Genomic DNA, 23206 nt, shown 5'->3' with positions numbered 1-23206 from the left:
CTGAACTCTGAGCTCTGGCTATGCTGAACTGCTTTCTGCTCCTCTTCCACAGCGTGTGCCATAGAAATATAACGTGAGTCTCATACATGACTTGAATGTGTCTAATAGCCACGGTTAAAAAAAAAAAAAGAAAAAGAAATGGTTGAAAATAATTTTAACAATATATTTTACTTAGCCCAACATATCCAAAATATTATCAGGTCAACATATAATCAATGTAAAAAACTATTAATGAGACATTTTACATTCTGTTTTTTGTACTAAGTCTCATGAGATTTTTCATTCTGTTTTTTGTGTGTGTGCTAGGTTAGTACTATCACATTTCAGTTCAGACTACAGCTACCTTAATAGGTATTAAGTGCTCAATAGCCACATGTGGCTAGTGGCTCCCATACTGGATGGCGCAGTTCGGGTGTGTCGTGCTGTCTCACCTCTAGACCTTCATGCCTGCTGTTCCCTCTTCTTGGAATACTCTTTTCCTTCCCTTCCCTCATCTGATAAACCGTCATTGGTCAGTCCCGTCTCAGTTTAGAACTCACGTCCTCAGGGAATCCCTCCCAGAGCCCTCTAGACTAGACAAGATGCTTCTACTCTGAGCTCCCAGAGAATCCTGTACCTCTCCTCTCATACGTTATTGTCCTTTATTGTAATTGCTTTCAAATACTCTGTCTCCCTGTTGAACACAGAGAGCTTGGTTGCCTCGCTTACCTGCTCACTAGCAAATACGTAGTAACTGAATGAGTCCTCAGCTCTCTGCCTCTGTCTTAGGACCTCTCGGTCTGTTCCGATCCTCAGATATCGTGGAAGGCAACCTGAAGTCTATCATGAGGCTGGTCCTGGCCTTGGCAGCTCATTTCAAACCGGGCTCCAGCAGGACAGTGAACCAAGGACAGGACGCCAGAGCCCCTCTGCAGAGTCACCAGCCACACTGTGCCACTGCTGTGGCCCAGGGAGCAGCTGCCGCCCTAGCTGATGTGTGTCACGACATGTCACGGTCAGGGCGGGATGTCTTTCGATACAGACAGAGGTAAGGATGGAAATCTGGGGATGGGAACTCAACCCACTCTGATATTTCTTCCCTTAAATGATATAGTGCAGTAAATGGAAATATCACCTAAACAGCCCACATTGCAGAAAAGAGCATGGAGTGGAGGTTGGAGAGGGCGCTCCAAAAGAGAAAAAAGGCCCTTTCTTTTTAGAGATGTTTATTTTGCCTTTAGTAGAAAGTAAAGGAATCGTATATGTAATTTTTTGCTTTGGTGTGCAGAGTTTTGTTTTATTTTATTTTAAAAAATATTCATGTATTTATTTATTTGGCTGCATCTGGTCTTAGTTGCGGCATGCAGGATCTTTTATTTATTTTTTTTTTTTTATTTTTTTTTATTTATTTTTTTTTTTTTGCCGTACGCGGGCCTCTCACTGTTGTGGCCTCTCCCGTTGTGGAGCACAGGCTCCGGACGCACAGGCCCAGCGGCCATGGCTCACGGGCCCAGCCGCTCCGCGGCATGTGGGATCTTCCCAGACCGGGGCACAAACCCGTGTCCCCTGCATTGGCAGGCGGACTCTCAACCATCGCGCCACCAGGGAAGCCCCAGGATCTTTTAGATGTGGCGCGCAGACTCTTGATTGCAGCCCGCAGGCTTCTCTCTAGTTGTGGCATTCAGGCTCTAGAGCGCATGGACTTAGTTGCCTTGCGGCATGTGTGATCTTAGTTCCCTGACCAGGGATCAAACCCATGTCCCCTGCATTGGAAGGAGGATTCTTAACCACTGGACCACCAGGGAAGTCCCCAGAGTTTTAAATATATGCCTTTGGCACAGTGTGTTTTCTGCACTGGGAGATATATGTGGCAGCAACATCCTGATTCATCCCTGAGTCTCCCCCTGGAGTGTATCCTAAAGGGCGGGCTGTCCTAGAGAGTCATGGCAGGAAACGCTTTGTGGGTGGTGCGTCTGCTGAGAGGGAACACGACTCTGAGGTGTTGCAGAGATTGGTGAAATTACTGGTTTTTTGTATCTACCTTTCTTACTAGGTTTCAAGTGTCCTTAAGGCAGGGGCTTTGCCTTATTCATCTTTTTTCCCATAGTGCTCCCAAAGTGGTGTCTATCAGTACTTGTTGGGTTGACCTGAAGGACTGACACCTTCTCCTTTGCTGGTGCCCTCTGCCTTTAGGAACAGCAGCGTGGATGAGGAGATTGAGAACCCATGCTGGAGCGTGCGAGCCCTGGTGCAGCAGTATGAAGGGCAGCAAAGGTCCCCGTCCGAGTCCAGCTGCTCCAGGTAACTGTGGCCTCCGATTCTTCACCACTACAGTCCTCCCTAAGAGCTGAATTGTGGGGATTCTCAGGGTTGTCGGCTTCAGGTAGTAATGCAACAGGCAATAAGGCACTGAAGCCCTTTCTCTTTCCCTCAGTTTATGTTTGGCTTTAAAGGGGTAGCCCTCAGCACGGTCTGTGGTTTTGTGCTGACGGGAGGGTAGGCTGGGATGCTTGTGAATTTCCTACATACCAGTGCCAGTGCTTCTCTGTGTCCATGTGGGGGCATGACTGGAACCTGCTAGGGCCCAGCCCGATGGTTCTGATATTTGCATATCAGCTGCCAGTGTTTGTCAGAGCCAGTTCCATTGCACTGTCTTTGTGCCTGAGTCTGACTCTTAAGTTATGGCCTGAGAAGGCTGTATAAAGCTCATAGCAAGAGAAAATGAGCAGAGTTGTCTTACAGCCTTTAGAATGTTCCCAGCTTTCATTTACAGGGCTAGGAATTGTGGCCGATTAGTACACATTTGAGTGGGCTAACAATGTGTGTGACTCTAGCTGAAAAATGTTGTCTATATCCCTTAGAGCCAAATGCAGTGACCAAAACAGGACACAGTGCTCTAATAAAAGCCTGATCAATGCCAAGTATAGTGGCAGAAAAAGATTACTTTCCTGGCCCATGTAAATCATGCTCCTATAAACACATCCCCGGATCATGTTAGCTTATTTACTAACTTCATTTCATTGCTGAATCATATTTAATTTATGCTCTTATAACCTTTTCTCTCTTACCTCAACCCAGGGTTAGTCTGTTCTAGTTAAGCCTAATTGTTCTTTATCTAATATGTATGTATTTTATGTGTTTTTCTTCCTCCTATTTCTTTTCCTAATAAAATTCCATCTTAGTTTGATGGATCATTTTCTAATTTGCTGAGGATCATTTTCTAATTTGCTGAGGCCACATGGAATTCTTTCCATCATTTTAATATACTGGTAACCTTGCTCGACTTTAATTTTCACATTTAATAGTTGTGGTTTTTTATTGTTAAAATTCACATGACATTAAATGAACCATTAATCATTTTAAAGTGTACAATTCAGTGGTATGTAGTACCTTCATTAATATTGTGCAACCATCACTTCTATCCAGTCCAAAGAGATTTTCATCACCCCAAAAGGAAACCTTGTACCCATTAAGCAATAGATGTGCTTTTACTGAGAATCGAAACCATTCCTTCCTTGCTTGCTGCTTGGACTATCACTTGGTATAGAATCAAAGGATATTTCATTGTATAATGAGATCTTTTGCTTCCTGCATGGCTTCAGGCCTTCTACTTTTCTTTGCCTGATAGTGCTTGCCAGAGTTAGAGAGAGAAATGAAGAGTCTGGATTTTTTCCTGAGAGCACCTGCTTTCCTCCTGTCTGGCAGAACTCAGACTGGGAGCAGGGGTATGAGACCGTGTGAATTAGGGGCCATTGGAAATCAGGCTTCAGTGGGCCAACAGTGACAGTTTTCTAGGCGAGGGGTCAGAGAATAGTTTGCTTTCCTCTTTCTCTCCTTCCTGATTTGGTCGTTTTCTTCTAAGCCAACCTCTCACTCACCTCTTTGGGATGCTCAGGCAGCACGCTGGGACCCAGAAGGCTCTGGCACATTCTGTCCCACTCCCCACCCCCCTCCGCCACCCCCCACTCAGGGGGAGTCCACCTAATGTCTAAGTGATCCATGAAGGCCAGGAGGTCCCTGGTATGTGATTCAGAACGGGGAGTGGTTCAGAAGGTAGGAAAGATAGGCCCTTATGTCCCATCCCCTCCCCCTGCTCCTTGAGAGACATCCTGGCAAAGCCCTGCCCGACTGCCCGCCTGCCCGCCTGTTGCTTCGTAGACCTGTAGACCTCGGGCCAGCCTCTCACCATATCCAAGCAAAACGATCCTTAGCTGGGAAAAAAGAACACATGAAACGCCCGAGGGGACGGTGCGGGGAGACAGGCGTTCGGCGGGTTTCCGGGGGAGCCCCCTCCCACAAGGGGCCGGGTTAGACCCACCCCGACCTCCGTGCCCACGAAGGCAGGGTTCAGAGAGGAGAAGGCACCGCTATCAGTTCTGGGCTTCTCCAGACCGGGACCACAGACTCCTCCCTCTGCCGACCGGCGGCCTCTCCGGTGCCTCGCCAGGGGCTCCCGCTGGGCCCCGCAGCCCCGCCCCGCTCTGCCCGGAGCTCAGTCGGCCGGCCGAGCGCCAGCCTGGGTCCGAGCCCGGCGCTGCCTGGCCGCAAGTGACAGCCTGGGAAGCGGGGGAGGGCGTCGGGAGGGTGGGACCGGGGAGGCGGTGCGGAGCTGGGATCGCCGCCCGCTCGCCGCCCGCCGCCCGCCCGGGACTCGACCGCGCAGCCGGAGCTGCAGGCAGCCTTTCTCCGGTGGGTCGGAGATGGGTTGAAATGCCTGCGCCCGGGGGCACGCCCGGAGCCGCGCGGCCGCGGAGACCACGATGCCGCTGCCGGGGACCCGCAGCCTGCGAGGGGAGGCGGCTTCCGCCGAGGCTGGGCTCCTGCAGTGTCTGAGCTGCCGGGACAGCGCGCCTCAGAGCCGGGAGCATCCCCGTCCCTGGGGCCGAGACGCCTGCTTCTCTGTCCTCCCTCCTCCCTCTCGGGACCGGGGCGAGCGGCTCTGGTAGTTGGCCTGCCCGTGGAGTCGTTCTTCGGGCCCCAGCGCGGGGAGACATGCCCGAATTGGGGAGCGCTGTGACTTTCAGCCTCCCACTTCACCCCGGGAAGCCGACTTGCTGAAGCCGGAGCCACGAGGGGGACCATGGGAGGGACGCAAGTCAAATGGTGAGGTGAAGCCACTTTGGCTTTGGAGGTGGGGGGCATGGGTGGCTGCAGGGCCAGGACTGGAGGATGCTGTTGGCCAGAGACAGGCGGGGATCGGTGGGGGCGCTATACTGGGGAGAACAGGCTGCTGGCCTGGGATTATCACTGTAAAAGACAGTGGGTTTAGGAAGCTGCAACCAGCATAGGGGAAGGAGTGGACCTTGACCCTGTTTGGTCTCTACTGAAGGAGGCACTTCAGGACGGAACAGAAATCATATTGCCCAGTTCCCGATTTTTTTAAAAAAATTGATTTGACTCTAATTTGAAGGTAGCTTTTCTGGGAGATTGTCTGATAAGATTGGAGAGATGTTAGACCTGTGGGAATTAATAATGTATCAGTCAGACCCGGTTTGCACTCACTTGTTCCTTGACTTGACAGGATTATGATGGCAAGTAGGAAATTACTTGTTTATAAAATAGGGTTTTAAAGCGAATCAGGGAGAGCCTAAATCATATAATTAATTAGCATTAAAATACTTTTGTCTGGCCTGAGGCAGAGGATTTAGTGTACCATCCTCATCCGTGAGGTTCTTCTTGGGGAGGCGGCAAGATGCCTCCTCTGACATGTGCCTCAGGATTTTTCTTCCCCAGATCCTTTACCTTTTGACTTGGCCAGTTAGTTGCATGGTTTTGTCTCTCTGTGGCCTCACACACTGGCAGCCCCAATTCAAGAAAGAGAAATGTTGTTTTCCTTTGGCTCCTCTGCCACTCCCCCAGTGGGGTTGGATATGCAGACATCCGCCTCTTTCTGCCCTTATATGGGAGACAGCTCACTTAGGAGGGAGCCAGTGGAGCTGAGCATGCGTCTCTGCTTTTAGGAAAGCATTTTTCCGCCTGCATCCTAGGTTCACACCACCCCTCCCCCACCCCCCTTCGTCTCACACATACCCACATTTAGTGGTCCAGCTAAATGCAAGCAAGGGAACATGTCAGCCATAACACCTTGTCAGCTGAGAAAGTGTTGTCTTATCATTTCTCAAAAAGGAGCAGCTGGTGCAGACCTCTTTCTGCACTTGGATCCCCATTGCTATAAGAAGGCGGATGCTGAGGCCTGAAGAGTCATAAATCTGTTCTTCTTATGAATGACATAGTACCCTTAGACTAATGCTTTTCCGGCAGTTAATGCGTGTTGGCCTGGAAGTCAGATTGCCTAAGTGGTGAAAGATGGATAAGAGAGTTCTGTGAAGCAATTACCTTTTCTAAATACCACTTCTTGCCTATCTCCACCCATCTTGCCTGTTTGGGTTGTAGATCTAGAGATATGATTAAGTGACTTTTTTTTTAATTTGAAGAAGCAAAAAGCTAAAATTTTTTTCTGTGGTTCTAATAAGGATGAGGATGTGTTACTGGTTGAGGTCATTCCCACCAAAGCCCAAAACTCCGGACAACGAGGAGGTTGAGACACTAGTCCTCAGGCTGCTTCAGAGATTTTTGAAATCCCTTGCTAACTCCACTGTGCTTGGCTCTTGTTTTTGGTGGTTTCTAGGAAGATGAAATGTTAACTCCTGATCGTGGCTGGGAGGATTAGCCTGGGAGACTTCAGGGGCACATTAAGTGGGTCAATGAATCCAAGACACTTTCACTGTTGTCTGGGTGATGGATTTGGAAGGAATTCCTGAGAGGGGGCTGGGTCTGCAGACCCCACAACCCCTGAGATTGTTTCAGTGCTGATGTTCTCAAGGTGTGATGCAAAGAAAGATGGCTCTTCAGATGGAAGCATCGGCCACATTCCCATCGTGTCCTGTAGATTTGCTTCTGGAGATTTAAAATCCTGCTTCCCTAAAAATGCAAACAGTTCCTTCCAAGGCTAGTAGTTATACTAGAATTTAAGAATTGTTGCAGGGTTTCTGATGACAATTTGAAAATAGTGTGGCAGAGATATGAATAACTCCTTGATGGCAGTAAATCAAGTAAACCTTTACCATCCCCTAGCAGGTCTTTTCCCCTTTTGACATATTATCCTTTTCTGTACCATGTCCTAGCTTTGTTGATATGTCACTGCTCCTTTGCCCAGCCTGGCACTGTCCACACTCCAGCAGTTTCTCCCCTCTCAGGCACCCTCCACACTGTCCCCTACTTTGGGATCAGCCCAGAGCTGATCTGCCATAGATTTTCCTTCCAGCTCCCAAAGCTACTAAAACACATACTACATCAGCCCCTGAACTTGGGCCCAGAGATGATGGTGGAGGAGGTGGTAGTTAAGTAAAAAGCAAAAACAAAAACAAAAAGCCAAACCAAACAAAACTTAGAGTTCTTTAAAATGCTAGATTATCCATCCTTCTGGTAAATCTCTTCTCAGTGAGCCAGGGTTAAAGGCAGCCTTGTTGTGGAAAAGACTTCCTGGGACTGGATCATTCATTCATTCAATATTCATTTCATTCATTTAACAAGCTCATCATTCATTCTACAAACATTTGTTCTTGCTGTGGGCCAGGCACCGTGTCAGGCAGTAGGAGTTAGATGAATAAGAACACGTTTCTGGGATAAATTAGGAAAGCTGGCTTCTAAACAACGGTTCGCAATAATTGTTTCTCTTTCTTTTCCTTCGGTCACAGCCTGACTTCCCCCAGTCCTATCCACAGTGCAAAGAGTGACTCCATTATAACCCAGTCGGAGGAGAAGGCAGGTTTCGTGATTATTCCCTCTGAAGGAATAGAGAACAAAACAGGTACTATTTCTCAGCCTGCCTGGGTTGGCTCAAGGAACAGCTTCAAGAGTCTGGGGGTCCTGACTGTCTCCTTGGCCTTCTCCCTCCATATTCTGTGCATGCAGGGTCCACTCTAGAGAGCTCTAATGCTTTGTAGCCAGTAAATGTTGTATCCTCTCATAGATTGTCACTTCTGATGTCCTAGCTGTCAAATATCCTGCAGCAGTGTAGACAGGCTGTTCATTAGCCGGCTGCCTATGAGTTAGGAGATGACTTTGGAACAGGCAGAAGCCTACTCAAGTTAACAGTTTTTATTATTTCTGTGTTATGCGAATAATTTCAGTGCTTCTCTAACTTAAGTTGGGGCCAGGAATATATAGTAGGAGGTGAGGCGTCTGTGAGAACATACAGCACAGAGCAGGTCTGCATCATGTTTGGTATAAAGGCTACAAAAAGGACCAGAGTTCCCTTTGTGTAGACTTCTTCCTCTGTCTCGGTCGATCTTTTTCTTACATTAAACACAGAGGAAAGCATGGAAGAAGCGAAGCCCAAGACTTAGAGTTTTATTTGCCTGTAAGGGATATAATGAAACTGAAGCCCTCTGAAGGAAAACTGGAATTAAATTCTTCCTTATTCCATTTCCCGTCTAGCCCTGGCGTTAGTACTAAAAAGTCAGTCTTGTTCCTGAGTCAGAAATTCCTGGCACCCTGGGGAGGGAGAGGGAGGCCTTTACAGAGTGCTGGCTCTGAACCAGCTACCACGGGCCCTGCACATAGGTTACCTCATTTAGTCGCACAACAACCCAGAGGGATTATACTTATCATATTCATTCTTATGAATGAAATCAGAGCAAAGAGACTGTAAAAATAGGGAAATAAAACCAGAGAGAGAGAGAGAGAGAGAGAGAGAGATGAAACACTTTGTACAAGTATGGTTTGTTTCCTTTGTGACTCACACAATGTTATATGTGAAAGGGATTCAGTCATAGCAGAATGGTCAAAGGAACTTGAGCTGAGGTCTTCCCTCTGAAGCTCCAGAGCAACCAACAGGAATTTTGTTTTCATTGCCTCTGACAGCTTCCCCCTTTGTAGCTGGCAGGATCAAGCTCTAGGAATGCCAATTCTAGAGAATTAAGAGGAAAATCTGTCCCATACCAAGATTCCCAGGGAGTCTTATTGCTTCCTTAAGGTTCGAAAGAGGATGGATCTCCACAACAGTGTCACTCCCGTGAGCCTGGAGTCCGTCAATGGCCAGTTCTCTCTGTCTCACAACCCCACCTGGTGGAGAGTCCAGTCTGTGCAGTGAGGGCAGGTTCCGCAGGCAGGTGACCTGGCCCTGTGAACACGCAGGACTGTGACTGCTTTCTGCCTGCAGCTCAGTTTTCTTCAACATGAACTGTACTCCCTCCTTTCCTCTTGTAGAGGAGACAGACTCTCCATTATCCCGGGACTGGAGACCAGGCAGCCCCCGGCCCTATCTGGAGACTTCATGGGAAGAACAGCTGTTGGAACAACAGGAACATTTGGAAAAAGAAATGGAGGAAGCCAAGAAAATGATATCAGGATTACAGGTAGCTCTTTGCCTCATAGTTTGTCTTCGGTGCACCAAGTTTTTTCTTTTTTTCTTGGCTGCGCTGCACGGCTTGTGGGATCTTAGTTCCCCGACCAGGAATTGAACCCTGGCCATGGCAGTGAAAGCGCTGAATCCTAACCGCTGGGCCACCAGGGAATTCCCGCACCAATTGTTTATTATTTTTAAGTCACTAGGATCAGTTGAAAGTAAACTGACTCAGTTATGTATGAGGTCAGAATTGGGGAGTTGACATAGAGGGAGTAGTGCGTGAAGAGCAGAAGATCCCTTACAGGTGAGTATGCTTAAATGGGCCTCAGGGGCTCTTGTTGACAGCATAGCTGTTAGGAGTTCTGCAAGCATGGGAGCCATATCCACCGTTACCAAACATCTAATCTGGCTCTCTGCTTTGTGGGTGGGTTTCTCCCCTGTCTGCAGCCACAGACCTGCAATGGCAGCTTTCACCGCAGAATGGCATTATGAAGAGTCAGGATTTTCTCCTAGGACTTCACCATCAGGAAGGCTGTACATGCCAGTAATGCTGCGGGTCTCTGCCTGGTCTAGCTAAGGGATTTAGCTCACTCTTAGTGCGTTTGTAAGTGGATGCCAAGGCATAATGATCAGGTAGAAGAGCAACAAAGCCCTTCAGTTTTTCCTATACCTTCTGTGCCAGCAAATCTCCCCCAGAGGCCAACTGACCCACTTGACTTAGTTCCTACCCTGAATGACCCCCCTCAGTCCTCCGCCTTTGTGTGTCTGTCCCTGTTTGGGGGAGCCCTTATAGTGTTCTGATGACCCTGAAATTGCCTAGGAATATTCCTTTCTGTTTGTGCTGGGAACTGCACTGCTTCTGAATTGTCAAATATTTATGGACACGTAAACAAAGCCCACATTATGTGAGTGGCTCTGGCAGCCTGCAGGCAGTGGAGGGCGTACTCCCAGCCAGCCAGCAACAGGGTGGGGACACAAAGCGTTCCTAAAGAAAAAGGGAGATTCGTGCAGTGGTAAAATAATTTGCATAATGTATGCCCCAGGAACCGAGAGGGGTTGGGGGCACGTTTACTGCCTAAACATTCCCAAGGAGGTTGTTGCTCTTCCCTCATTTGCTCTGTATTTTTAAATGTCTGCCTTTTAGTTCCCTTCTCTGTCCCTCCGATAAGGAATGGTTTAGTTAATGGAATGGTTTTTTTGTGCTGTCCTTTAATAGGAAGGATTAAAGCATGGAGGATTTTGGGATTGTACTCAACCAGGTTTTTCCCAGGATAATTTCACTGTATGAACATAGATATCCATCAATTTGGTTTTCAGTTTGGTTTGCATTTTTCAATCTGGGAGAAATCCCATAGCGGATTAGACAGAAAAAGAAGAGAATCAACAGGCAGAAAGTCAGCATCCTAATATTCCCTGCAAACAGAGGAGTTTTAATTCACAGCCACAGGATCACAATGAGAATTCAGTTCCATTACAGAATACAATGGGGCTCACAGCATCCACTGGGCTTCTTAACTCTTTCAGTGATGAACAAGTTGCATGCTGAGCCACGTCCAGGATTTCTGACTTTTTAGTGTACGTTATTAGAGCCAGGTGGACACTTTGACCCTAGAGTCCATATTTCTGTAGTGTCGTTCTCCCCAGGTCCCTGCCACAACTCCATGGGATAACCAAATTCACTCGCTTGGCTAAAATTGTATTATTAATTAGTACTTGGTAGGCTTGGTAGTGGCTGGATCTTAAAATGATTTTATATACCAACATTTATGATGTAATTTATGTTATATTTATTGAAACAAGGTTTAACCTCTGTATCTCTTCTCTTTGGATTGGATTGAGAAAAAATCGTGATACAAAATGGTGCTAGATTTTTATATCTTTCACTGAGCCTGTAGGTCTTGTACCTACCTGCAAGGGTAGATCCAAGTTTTGTGGGTCCTAAAGCATACCATTTGGGGGGGCCTTCTTTAAGATTTAAGATTACAGATTATGACTACAATGTTAGCTATAGGACCCTGGGAGGGTCAGGACCGGGAAGGCACCCTGAGGTTTGAGCTTCCTTAGCCTCAGGGTAAATCTGCATCACCCGCCACCCCACCGCCAATATTCTAATGAAAACAAAGCCTGGTGTGAGGCCTTGAAGTAAATACGGACACCTTTCCGCAAATACGTTTTCTTTCTTGTTCTATCCAGGTTGCCCTAGGGAGCAAAAATGAAGAATTATTAAATCAAACAAGAATCAAACAAACCCAAGTCCAAGCTCTAAATGTATTCCAAATAATTCCTTATAATAAACTTTTCTATGGCAGGATAATTCTACACTGTTTTTAGTTCACTTTCCAGCTGGTAAAATTCAGTTTGAACAGCTCCTGTTTGAAATGTCGCTTCTGAAAGGAAAGTTTATTTTTAGATTTTTTTTTCTGGGGCCCAGGAGCCTTGGAGCAGAGGGTTCAGGTGTATCCAGAGAGGTGAGAGAGGCCTGGAGCACCGGCCGGACAAAAGCACTCCAGACAGATTCAGGATGAGCAGCTGGAGGTATCTAAGGGTCCACAGTTACCAGGGAGATTTCTAGAGGAAGCCCAGTTGTAGTTTCATTTTGGGATGAGCTTACCAAGGCCAACTCTAGACTCCATCATCTGATGGGAGTTAAGTTTCTTTCTGCCTTTGTGGTTGTCCAGGCCTTACTGCTCAATGGATCCTTACCCGAAGATGAACAGGAGAGGCCCTTGGCCCTCTGTGAACCAGGAGTCAATCCCGAGGAACAATTGGTGAGCTCCTTCTTTTGTGACTGGACACTGAATAATCTGGTTTGAGTGTTTGATTTATTTTTAGCATTGGACACTCATCTGTGCCCTCTTAAAATGCTCTCTTCCCTGACTTCAACTGTTCTGGCTTTCCTCATATATGTTTGACTACTCTTCCTTTCTCCCACAAATATTTATTGTGTGCTGACTCTGTCCCAGACACTGTTTCAAAGAGCCAGAGACACCTGAAGGACAGATCAGACCTCAGACCCTCTCCTCGTGGAGTCTACATTCAGGTCCCTGTCGACTGATAAAAAATGCACAACCTAAAAGTCAAGGCTTATGTTTCATTCGGTGAGGACTTAAGGACAAAACTAAGGACTTAAGCCCAGGACACAGCATCTCAGATAACTCTGAGAGACTGCTCCACAAAGGAAGGGGGGAAGCCAGGATATATAGGAGTTTTTGCAACAAAAACAGGTAGTCAGAACATCAAAAGATTACTCTTTTTTTTTTTGCTGTACGTGGGCCTCTCACTGTTGTGGCCTCTCCCGTTGCGAAGCACAGGCTTCGGACGCGCAGGCTCAGCAGCCATGGCTCACGGGCCCAGCCGCTCCGCGGCGTGTGGGATCCTCCCAAACCGGGGCACGAACCCGTGTCCCCTGCATTGGCAGGCGGACTCTCAACCACTGCGCCACCAGGGAAGCCCAAAAGATTACTCTTAATAAAAGAAAACCAGGTATTTCAAGGAATTTAGTGCTTTTCTATGTATGGGAAGATGCAAGAGTCTGGTCTCACTGACGTCGGTCCTTTGATGTGCACCTCAGCTATCTGGGGCCAGGATCCTGCGCTTTCTCATCCTGAGTCTCCTCAGAGGTGGTTGCAGCAGTTGACTGCTAGATGCGGGCATTCTTTGTTTCCACCCTGAGTTCCCTCAGGGCCCACCGCCCAGGCAGTTGTCCTGCGGTGGCTTGATGGCTGTCTTTATTTATTGATTCGGCAGGTGGCATTCTTAGTTCACATCCCCTTTGAATCTTCTCTTTTTCTGCCTGTGCCTTAAATGTTGCTGCTTCTCAGGGTTCCACTCTGGGCCCTCTTCTATCTTATCCATTCACCTGGGTAATACCTGCTGCCATGGCTTCACTTGCTTCCCACCTGTCTCATATGTTGCCTCTCAAATATTTATTTCTAGCCTAGCTCTCTCCATGGAGTTCTACATTTATAAATGTAACATGCACCTGCCTGTTGATTATCTCCACTATATGTGCCATAAGCATCTCAATTTCAATGAGTCCTAAATTAAATACCTTTCTCTTCCTTCTCTCCCCACCCCCAAAACTACTTGTCTTCTAGGTTTCTGTCCTTTATCACTATCCATCTACCCAAATACCCAAAACAAATCTGAATCTCATCCTGGAATCCTTTGCGGCCCTTCCCTCTATATCCAGTTAGTCACCAAGTTTTTCAGTATACTTTGAAAATATCTTCATCCAGTTTTCTCCATTCTCACAGCTGCTACTTTAATTTCAGGCCTCCGTCCAGTATTCTGGTGGCCTTCTAACTGGTTTTCCTGATTCCTGTCCTGTCCTCCTCTAATTCATTTTCCATAAAACAGCAAGAATAATTTGACTTCAAAGCAGATTTTATTTTGTCATCCCTTTGCCTAAAACTTTTCATCAGTTCCCCATTGCCCTTACTGGCCTTCCTCATCCTGCTCCATTTTCCCCTTGAGCCTCATCTCTTGTCATTTCTCTTTCCACTTGCCCAGCCCCTGCACACAACACACACATATTCATTCTAAACTTTATCCACATTCATCTACTCACACCACCCCGGCCATATGCATCACTGGAGGGCAGGGACTGTTTCCTGTTCTTTGCAGCCGCTGTACAGGGCTAGCATCTAGTAACTGCTCAATAAATAGTTGTTGAATGAATGCCCTCTGAATTTTACAGCATAGGTACATAACCATCTCTTTTTGCCTTACATTCAGATTATAATCCAAAGTCGTCTGGATCAGAGTATGGAGGAGAATCAGGACCTAAAGGTAGGTCAGGAAATGTACATTTTGCCCTTTGAAAAAAATTTATGGGACTATTACACACCACCTTCAGGACAGTAATGGGGAGCAGGGAAGGATGCAGACTCAAGACTTTGGCTGTACCTGTATTATGTCTTTAATTGAGAGAGAGAGATATGTCCTAAATATGGCAAAAAGGTGATACCTTTTTAATCTCAGTGGTTAGTAATAGGTATCTATGTCATTATTGCTTATACCTTTCTGTATATTTGAAATGTTTCATATTGTTTATCTTTTTAATTAAAATAAACAGTGGATCTAATATCAATATGGTCGTTTTTTAAATAATTGACATAACATTATATTAGTTTCAGGTGTACAACATATGTATATATTGTGAAATAATCACAATAAGCCTAGTTAACATCTGTCACCATACACAGTTACAGATTTTTTCTTGCGATGAGAACTTTTAAAAAATTAATTAATTAATTAATTAATTTAGAATTTTTGGCTGCGTTGGTTCTTCATTGCTGCGTGTGGGCTTTCTCTAGTTGTGGCGAGCGGGGGCTACTCTTCGTTGCCGTGTGTGGGCTTCTCATTGCAGTGGCTTCTCTTGTTGAGAAGCATGGGCTCTAGGCGCACGGGCTTCAGTAGTTGTGGAGTGTGGGCTCAGTAGTTGTGCCTCGCGGGCTCTAGAGCGCAGGCTCAGTAGTTGAGGCACGTGGGCTTAGTTACTCCGCGGAATGTGGGACCTTCCCGGGCCACGGCTCGAACCCATGTCCCCTGCATTGGCAGTCGGATTCTTAACCACTGCGCCACTAGGGAAGACCCCTAGTATGGTCTTTTTTAATGAACACTTTCCAAAATTCTTTTAGTTCAGTGGGTCTTAGCTTTTTTGAGGCCATAAGTATATGACTACAGCCATTAACCCTCTCCCCAGAAATTTGCGTGAAAGCACGCACACCCACTCACTGACTTGAATTTTGATTGGAGTAACTTTGGAGCCCATCTGTGGAGTCCAGGTCAAGAATCTCCATTTTAGATATGTTAATTCCAAACTCTTGATTGGGGTACAATAGGAAAAGAAGAGAGTACAGTCTGAGTTGTGGGTGTTCCTCTCCTATAATCTCTTTCCTAGTAACAGTCATAATCTGTTGTAAGGGAGGGTTAACTAAGTATTTTATTATTGGGCTAAATGTGGTTTTGTTTGGTCCATAAAGAACAATACGCTCTTTGAGAACAGAAGCACTCTAATCCTTTCTGAACATTAAAAATGAAGATAATTATTTCATGAAATTGGGGGTAGCCATATTAAGATATGATCATATATTTCAGTGAGAGGGATTTAGATTGTTATGATTTATGATTAAGTTTCTCTGTTGGCGAGGATTGCTAAATATAGGAATGAGAACCTATGGGAATGTATGGTATCTTATTTCTTGGCAAGAAAGAGCATGGGCAGTTGAGCCTGGACAACTGGACAGCTGAGCCTGGGTGCCACAGGGAATAATGGAATGGGTCCTGTTTGTTTCTGTGGGTCAGCCTTTACTGTTTACTAGAAGGCAGACCTGCCTTCTGCCTCGGTGGAAGGTTGATTTTTCATGGAATGGTTATATCTGAGTTTTGTGTTCTTACTGACGGAATGAGCTAATGCTTCTGAAGCAACCCAGATGCTACCATCTGATCTAACTATATTTGGTTTGCAGAAGGAGCTGCTGAAGTATAAACAAGAAGCCAGAAACTTACAGGGGATCAAGGTAAAAAGAAAGACATATAACTCTTTAAATAAACTCTCTACAAAGTAAAGCAGTCTGTGGATAAGAGTGGGTCCTGGGGGGTTGGCTGGGTCCTATAGTCTTTTCTTGTGTACATCTGATGGGGCCTTTCACAGGCTCTGTGCTACTAGTAAAGAGAGGGCTTTGTGGATGGGAAGTGAGACAGGTGGAGGAATATACCTCTGTTTTGCTGAGGCTTATTTCTGGTGGTTATGACTCATGGTGCTGTCACTTCCCTCTGCCACCTTCATTGTTTCTATGTGTGAAAACAATCCGTTATTACAGTTTTCTTCAGTTTCAGTTTTCTGTCAGTTCTGAGAAGAATATACTCTTAAAAATTGTAATTTACTTAGGTTTTGAATAGTTAATAACATTCAAATGGTTTGAAATTAAAAGCGTACAAAAGGATGATCCTTGAAAAATCTGCCTTCCAGCCCTGTCCTCCCAGTCACCTAGTTCTCTTTCTTATCAGTTAGTACCAAATATGTATGTATGTAATTTTTCCCCAAATAATTACATACTATAAATACAGTTTGACACGTTGCTTTTTTCACTTAGCAATGTATCTTAGAGATCATTCTATTTCAGTACATAAAGACCTTAGTATTCCAGTATGTGGAATCTTATAATTCATTTAATCAGTTCCTACTGATAGTCTTCTGGGTTAGTTCCAGTCTTTTGCTAATACAAACAGTGATCTAGCTAATAATCTTGCTTATATGTTATTTCACCCAAGTAGGAGTATATGTGCTGAATGAATACCTGGAAGTGGAAAAAGATGTTCTCAAGCTGCTGCTTTTCCCTCTCCTCTTCCCGATACTCCCATTCATGGGCTAGACTAGGGTATAACTCAGCAGCGTTTTCCAGGGTATATTCTATAGCCTTAGTTCTTTGAGATACTCCAGAAAACAGCATGTTTCATGCTCAAATAAAAAGCAGTGCTCTATAGGCTTGAAGAGTCACAATGAATAACAGCATGTTAAAGAACCAGAGAAGGTCTGTCCTAAAGAGGTTGGCCTAAAAAAGTTAGACTATTAACCACAGAAGTGTTTCCCCCCCCGCCACGTAACACTTATTAACACCCCATGGAACACACTTTGGGAAACATTCCTCTGCACCACTGGTGCCAAGGGCATCTTAGACCACCTTGCCATGTACTGTCATGGCAAGACAGCATATTTAAGAGTGGGCTCCCACATTTTCCAGAGCCTACACCATTTCTCTGCAGTCTGTAAAGAGAGAAAAATCAGGGCAAATCCCCTGTGATGCAGCTCCAGTCCATTAGTTCCATTTGAAGTCACCGTGGTTGGAGCATTGTGTCATAGCTGATCCTTTTAAATAAGTATGTACAACCCACCTTGTCTGAGGCCTGGTGGAAACCAAGATGGTCCAAGCTAAGAGAAAGATAGCCTAAAGCTTGTAGGATCCTATGACACTGGGAAGAGGAACCATCAGTCTAAGAACATTTCTGAACATGGAAATAGAATCCCAATCCTGGTCCAGACTAGGCACTGGAAGGCAGTGGAGGCAGGGCAGCAGCAGGCCTCTAGAAGGCAAGGGTGGCAGTGATTCCAGGGCTCCTATGTGAACAGGGTGTCGGACAGTGATAGGGCCCAGCCGTCTAGGACAAAAGAGCTCATCTAGACTGAGTATTTATAGGCCCAAGATACAGAGAAGAAAGCCAGGGAGGGAGGAGGGAGAGTGCATTGTCCAAGGTCACTGTCAGGTAAGCAAGTAGTAGACGTGTAATTTGAGACTAGGTCTGTCTGATCCCAAAGGCCGCTTATTCTTCCTCTAGGCCATCATGCTGTCAGTAATGCAGTGGAAAGTAGGGGCAAGTAATGGATGGAGGAAAAAATCAGATTTCCATCAGCTTGGTGGGACAATGGATATGATTTTCCTTTAGATTCTAGTGTCTTGGAAGGGAACAGAAAAATTACTGCTCATCTCCTTGTGGCAAGACCCTGTACTTTTTTTTTTTTTTTTTTTTTTTTTTTTTGCGGTACACGGGCCTCTCACTGCTGTGGGCTCTCCCGTTGCGGAGCACAGGCTCCGGACGCGCAGGCTCAGCGGCCATGGCTCACGGGCCCAGCCACTCCACGGCATGTGGGATCTTCCCAGACCGGGGCACGAACTCGTGTCCCCTGCATCAGCAGGTGGACTCCCAACCACTGCACCACCAGGGAAGCCCGACCCTGTACTCTTTTTGTCTCCCATTTTAGTGATAACTGACCGATTGATGAGTTGGGACCAAAGTAGTGAGTGTGCTTTCTCCCCAGGATGCCTTGCAGCAGAGGCTGACTCAGCAGGACACGTCTGTCCTTCAGCTCAAACAAGAACTACTGAGGGCAAATATGGACAAAGATGAACTGCACAACCAGAACGTGAGTTGAAAGAGTGAACTTGGACTTCATTCAGCCCCAGGTAGCAAAGTAGGATACAGTATAAAGTCCGTTTAGATCTATTCCCCATCAGACTCCTCTCTGTTCGTAGGTGAAAGCCCATGCCACACTGGCCTTGAGCCCTTCAACTTTGAGGGCACTGAGACACTGAGGCTGCATTGTGCTTCTGTAGTCTGCTTATCTCACTGAAGAGGTGGAGAGCGGCTGTGTGTTTTTACCATAGTCATGCCCTCTCTGTGCTGTATGCTGTAACTGCCAACATCAACTCCAGTTACTAAGTAGCTGGTTTCCTACTGGATTGGCAGACAATACTTCCACACCAACGAATTCTTTCTTATTCTTCTTGCAGGTGGATCTGCAGAGGAAGCTAGACGAGAGGAATCGGCTCTTGGGAGAATATAAAGTAAGAATGTATATCAGTTTGGAAATTATTTCCATCTGACCTTTGGTGAACAGCCTATTGTTGCTGTTGTTCAAACAGCACTTAAGTACTCTGTTCTCATTCTCGCTTTCTACAAGGAAATCCTTTTCTGAGTTCCCTTGATCCAGTAACCCTGAAGGTAGATAGCATGGCTAGGAGCAAGAACACAGAACTAGGAGTCTGGAAACTTCACTTCAGTCTTAACCTTTACCTCTAGCTAGCATGGATGGCATGCAGTGGTGGTCCTGCTAATGGTAGTTCCCGTCCTCCTTCCCTTTCCCAGAATCCTTTGCTCCATGTGAGGCTCCCATGGTATGTAACGTCTTCCCATGCAGCTTGAGGAAAGGGCTGTTCCCTCTGAGGCTCTGCTTTCCTCAGGTGGAAACTGCATCACAGCAGGTGAAGCGTCGGATGTCCTTGGCTTTGCTGTGCATCTGAAGGCTGTGTCTCTGTTGCAGAAGGAACTGGGCCAGAAGGACCGCCTCCTGAAGCAGTACCAGGCCAAGTTGGAGGAAGCACTTCGGAAACTCTCTGAGGCCAGTTACCAGCAGGTGGGGACACGTTCCGCCACGGACTTTCCTGCCCCTGTGACCTGAGCAAGTCCTTTTCTGATGGAGTGTCTGATTTGCAGGTGGATCTGGAGCGGGAGCTGGAACACAAAGACGTCCTTTTGGCTCACTGTATGAAAAGGGAGGCAGAGGAGGTAACCTTCCACTCGGGGTCTCCCTCCCGTGTTGACAAGGGCAAAGAGGGAGATTCTGTTATCGACTCAGGGCTGAACCGACACCGCAGGTCAGTTTGTCAGGAGGCGATTTGGCGAGGCACTTACAAGTGCGGGTTCTGGGATGAGAAAGTCTGGTTTCAAATTCCAGCTTTATTACTTTCTTACCATTGTGTACCTTCATTTGCTTCGCTTTTGAGCCTTAGAAATAACGTTCATCTGGAAAATGACAGTGGCCTTCTCTGCCATTATGAAGAGTACATAAGATAACCCATTAAGTTACTAAACACAGTACTGGTAGATCCACCTGGCACAGAGTTAGGCTCAAAAAATACTACTCAGGGACTTCCCTGGTGACGCAGTGGTTGAGAGTCCGCCTGCCGAGGCAGGGGACACGGGTTCATGCCCCAGTCCGGGAAGATCCCACATGCCGCGGAGCGGCTGGGCCCGTGAGCCATGGCCGCTGAGCCTGCACGTCCAGAGCCTGTGCTCCACAACGGGAGAGCCCACAACAGTGAGAGGCCCGCGTACTGCAAAAAGAAAAAAAAAAAATACTAGTCATTGTTCTTTTTTTTCTATTATTGAAGCAAAGGCAGGAGATACTGGAGCAGCATTCTCAGGCCCTCCAGGGGCCAGGCAGAGGCTAGGTTGGGGCCTCCAGGTGAGGTTTTCATTTTGTTCACTCTGCATTCAGCGGTGCCTTCTGAGTGTCAAGTATTGGTGATATAGCAGTGAACAAAATGGAAGAAAATCTCTGCACTGTGTCAGGAGGTGACCAGTGTAAAGAGGAAAAATAAGGTGGGACACCTTACTTTGGAATTCTCCATTATACAAGCATCATTTCTTCTTGCCTCTATAGGTGACCCACTGCAGCAGCCACAACCCTCAAAGCAATGGTTTTCTCCTTCCAGTGGCAGGAAAAGGAGCTGCTTCAGTCACTCACAGAGGGGTAGGTGCTTAGGATTTGAGTAGACTTGCCACTTCCAGCTAAAACCAGAAGAGTACCCTAGCCATCGCCAGCGGAGTAGGCCTTTCATATCCCCATTCCCCAATTCTTGCATCTGTTGTGTGTGTAAAGTTGTGAGGCACTTGCTATCCAAAATTAAGAATTAGTGGGCAAACAGTGGGCTTGTATCTGTGGAGGAAAATTTTCTACAGTTTACACCTCCTCCCTCAAAAATAAAAGATCTCTTCTGGAAACCTCTCCCCTGTATCTTCTTAAGCCCAACAGTTGGGATGTGGTTAATAACATGGCAGTGTGCCGTGCCAGCAGCACCACGTTTTTGCCCACAGAGCAGCGACCTGCAGCTTGTTCGGGATGCCCTCCGCAGCCTGCGCAACAGCTTCAGTGGCCACGACCCTCAGCACCACACCATCGACAGCTTGGAGCAGGGTATCTCCAGCCTCATGGAGCGCCTGCACGCCATGGACACCCAGAGGAAACAGGACAGAAGGGTAACCCTCTTTCGGTGGTGTTTCTCTTATTCCCCCAAAGAAGCTTGGTCTTATCAATTTTAACGTAGATGAAGGCAGTGCTAAGATATAAGACCCTGCTGAAGGTTACAGTTGCTTTTCTCTTTGGTTTTCCTCTCTGGGGAGCTGACTGTTCATCATGGTATGACAGTCCAGGGAGGGAATTCACCGGTAACTCTTGCTCTTGGCAACTGTGTAACTGTCTAAGGAATTGTGGTTCTTGACCCACAGGTGTCCCTTTACTGCTTATTCTCTGTCTTCTTCCCCCAGAATGAACTTGGCATTATATATGGGAAATATGTGGGGAAAACATTGGAAACTAAAAAGCTTTTTATAAATGTACATTTTTATTGTTAGGATAAACATGTCCAATTTTATATACTGCGGAAAAAGACGTAGTAGAAAAGTATATATTTTAGGTACACTTTTAGGATTTAAATTTCTTGGTTGAATTCTCCCATTGATTATAACTCTCGTGATTTTTGTGTGGCTCCCTAGGTTCGGGGCAAGTCACCCAGAACTCAAGCAGGTAGTGAATACCGGGAGTCCTGGCCCCCTATTTCAAGTAAGTACTCATTATTGCTCAGTAAGGACTCCTAGCATATTAGATCAGAAACTTAGCATTTTTTATGCTACTGATATTTTGGGGATAGAGTTTTTCTTGTAGTACTTCACTCTTGTAATATGTTGTTTCTGTAGCAATACTAGAATTGAGTTATTTCTAGGACTGTGAAGACCCATAACATCATCATTACCACCACCATTACCCCGAGTACCATTTGGCCACGTGCAAGGTACTGCTGATTCAGAGAGGCTAAAATATCTTAAATAAAATATCTTTGGAAATATACAAGCTCAAAATAGTTACACCAAGCAAAGCAAAATATAAAACACACACACACATACAAATCACACTAAAGTTCCAAATAGCACAGAAAATTTCCAGTTCTTCCTAGAGGCAAGAAGTTTAATTTCTTTGTGGAGTTTCATTAAAACTTTGAGTGCATAGGTCATTCAGTTTGTTTTAACCTGCCCCGTGCCCACTCATTACATCTTTTTGCCTTGTTAATTCTGACAGGTTGGAAATCTACCCTGCTTAGTAATTTCTATTTTACTTCGTATCTTACCTTTTGGTCTAATAGCATTCACGTTTTCTTACCTTTTATAGTTTACCCAGGCCTAATCTTAAAGTATCTAAATAATAATTTATAAAAATCAAATAGTTAAAGGCTGACCATACCAGATTTATATGTTAAATAATATACTTTTTAAAACCACATTAATAAACAAAATCTAAAGTAAAGCATTTGCACAAATATGAAAGGTAAAATATTTTTTTGTAGAGTAGATAAGATAGCATTCTCAAGCCTCCAGATATCTTTTCCTCTTGAATGAGATCTTTACGCTGGGAATGAAACAGATTATGTTAGTACCAAAATTAGTTTCAGTTTCTTTTTCTAGCATTGTTTTGACCAGTCATTTCTGTTTTCTTGATAGGGTTTTTATTTTATTGTTATCCTCTTCAGTACTTCCTTTAGGCTAGTATAAACTGCCAATGTACGTAAGCTAAATATTTGGAAATTCTTTTTCAGAAGTCTAACAAATTTCTCCCTCCCTGGAATAATTCTCTTGTGTATATGAATTACTTATTTAAAATACTACAAATAAATTCAGAGCTTCTTATAAACTAGGGTGTTAATCTAATATCTATATTTACAAATAAGCTGAAATGTCTCTCATCTAGAAATACAAACACTTGTGTAACTTGCTAGCCCTCTAGCTACTGGCTTACTTCTCTTATTCCCCTAGGTCAAACTTCTTGAAAGAATAGTCTGCAATTGCTCTTTTTTCATCCTTACCTCGCATTCAATTCTTAATCCACTAGTTGGACTTTTACTCAGTTACTCCACTTAGTTTTCTTTTTGTTGGATCACTGTTGACTTTCTCGTTGCCTAATCAAAGTGGTTACTTTTCATACCTTATCTTCCATAGACTTTTCAAAAGCATTTACTATTCTTGAAGGGTCTTCTTCTGGAAACATTTTTCTCCTTTAACTTCACTACCAACCAGTTATTCATTCAACAGATATCTACTGAGCATCCATTATGTAGCACCCTTGTTAGGCACTGGAGGTATAGAGATGAACAAGATGGACTTGGTACTTGCCCTCACTGGACTGTAGTCTCATGGACTAGATACAACCTCCTCTTCTTCTCCTCCTCTGTCTAACCCTTGAATGTGCCCTGAGATTCCACTAAGGTCTAGACTTAGGTCTCATATTCTTTATAGGTGATCCCTTCTACTTCCATGGCTTCAGCT

General features: G+C 45.5%; 1 protein-coding gene across 6 annotated transcripts in view; it reads left to right on the top strand.

Moving 5' to 3' along the window:
- The window catches only part of DIXDC1 (DIX domain containing 1), a gene marked incomplete at both ends in the record, with an annotated part of 72288 nt that overhangs the window by 37251 nt on the left and 11831 nt on the right, over positions 1-23206 (top strand). For 3 of the 6 annotated variants that reach the window (XM_079707605.1, XM_079707606.1, XM_079707604.1), the window contains 14 exons: positions 796-1027; positions 2173-2280; positions 7677-7789; positions 9190-9338; positions 12007-12096; positions 14066-14119; positions 15802-15852; positions 18150-18254; positions 18622-18675; positions 19152-19244; positions 19325-19396; positions 20274-20363; positions 20702-20869; positions 21386-21452. In XM_079707605.1, coding sequence (XP_079563731.1) covers positions 796-1027; positions 2173-2280; positions 7677-7789; positions 9190-9338; positions 12007-12096; positions 14066-14119; positions 15802-15852; positions 18150-18254; positions 18622-18675; positions 19152-19244; positions 19325-19396; positions 20274-20363; positions 20702-20869; positions 21386-21452 — 1446 coding nt within the window. Of the gene's footprint in view, positions 1-795; positions 1028-2172; positions 2285-5059; positions 5083-7676; positions 7790-9189; positions 9339-12006; positions 12097-14065; positions 14120-15801; positions 15853-18149; positions 18255-18621; positions 18676-19151; positions 19245-19324; positions 19397-20273; positions 20364-20701; positions 20870-21385; positions 21453-23206 lie in introns of those variants that run through there. The other 3 variants (XM_079707607.1, XM_079707608.1, XM_079707609.1) reach the window with 3 other exon arrangements.

This window comes from Hyperoodon ampullatus (genome assembly GCF_949752795.1).
Source record: "Hyperoodon ampullatus genome assembly, chromosome: 7".
Taxonomy (NCBI): Eukaryota; Metazoa; Chordata; class Mammalia; order Artiodactyla; family Ziphiidae; genus Hyperoodon; species Hyperoodon ampullatus.
This window is presented reverse-complemented; position numbering and strand designations above follow the sequence as displayed.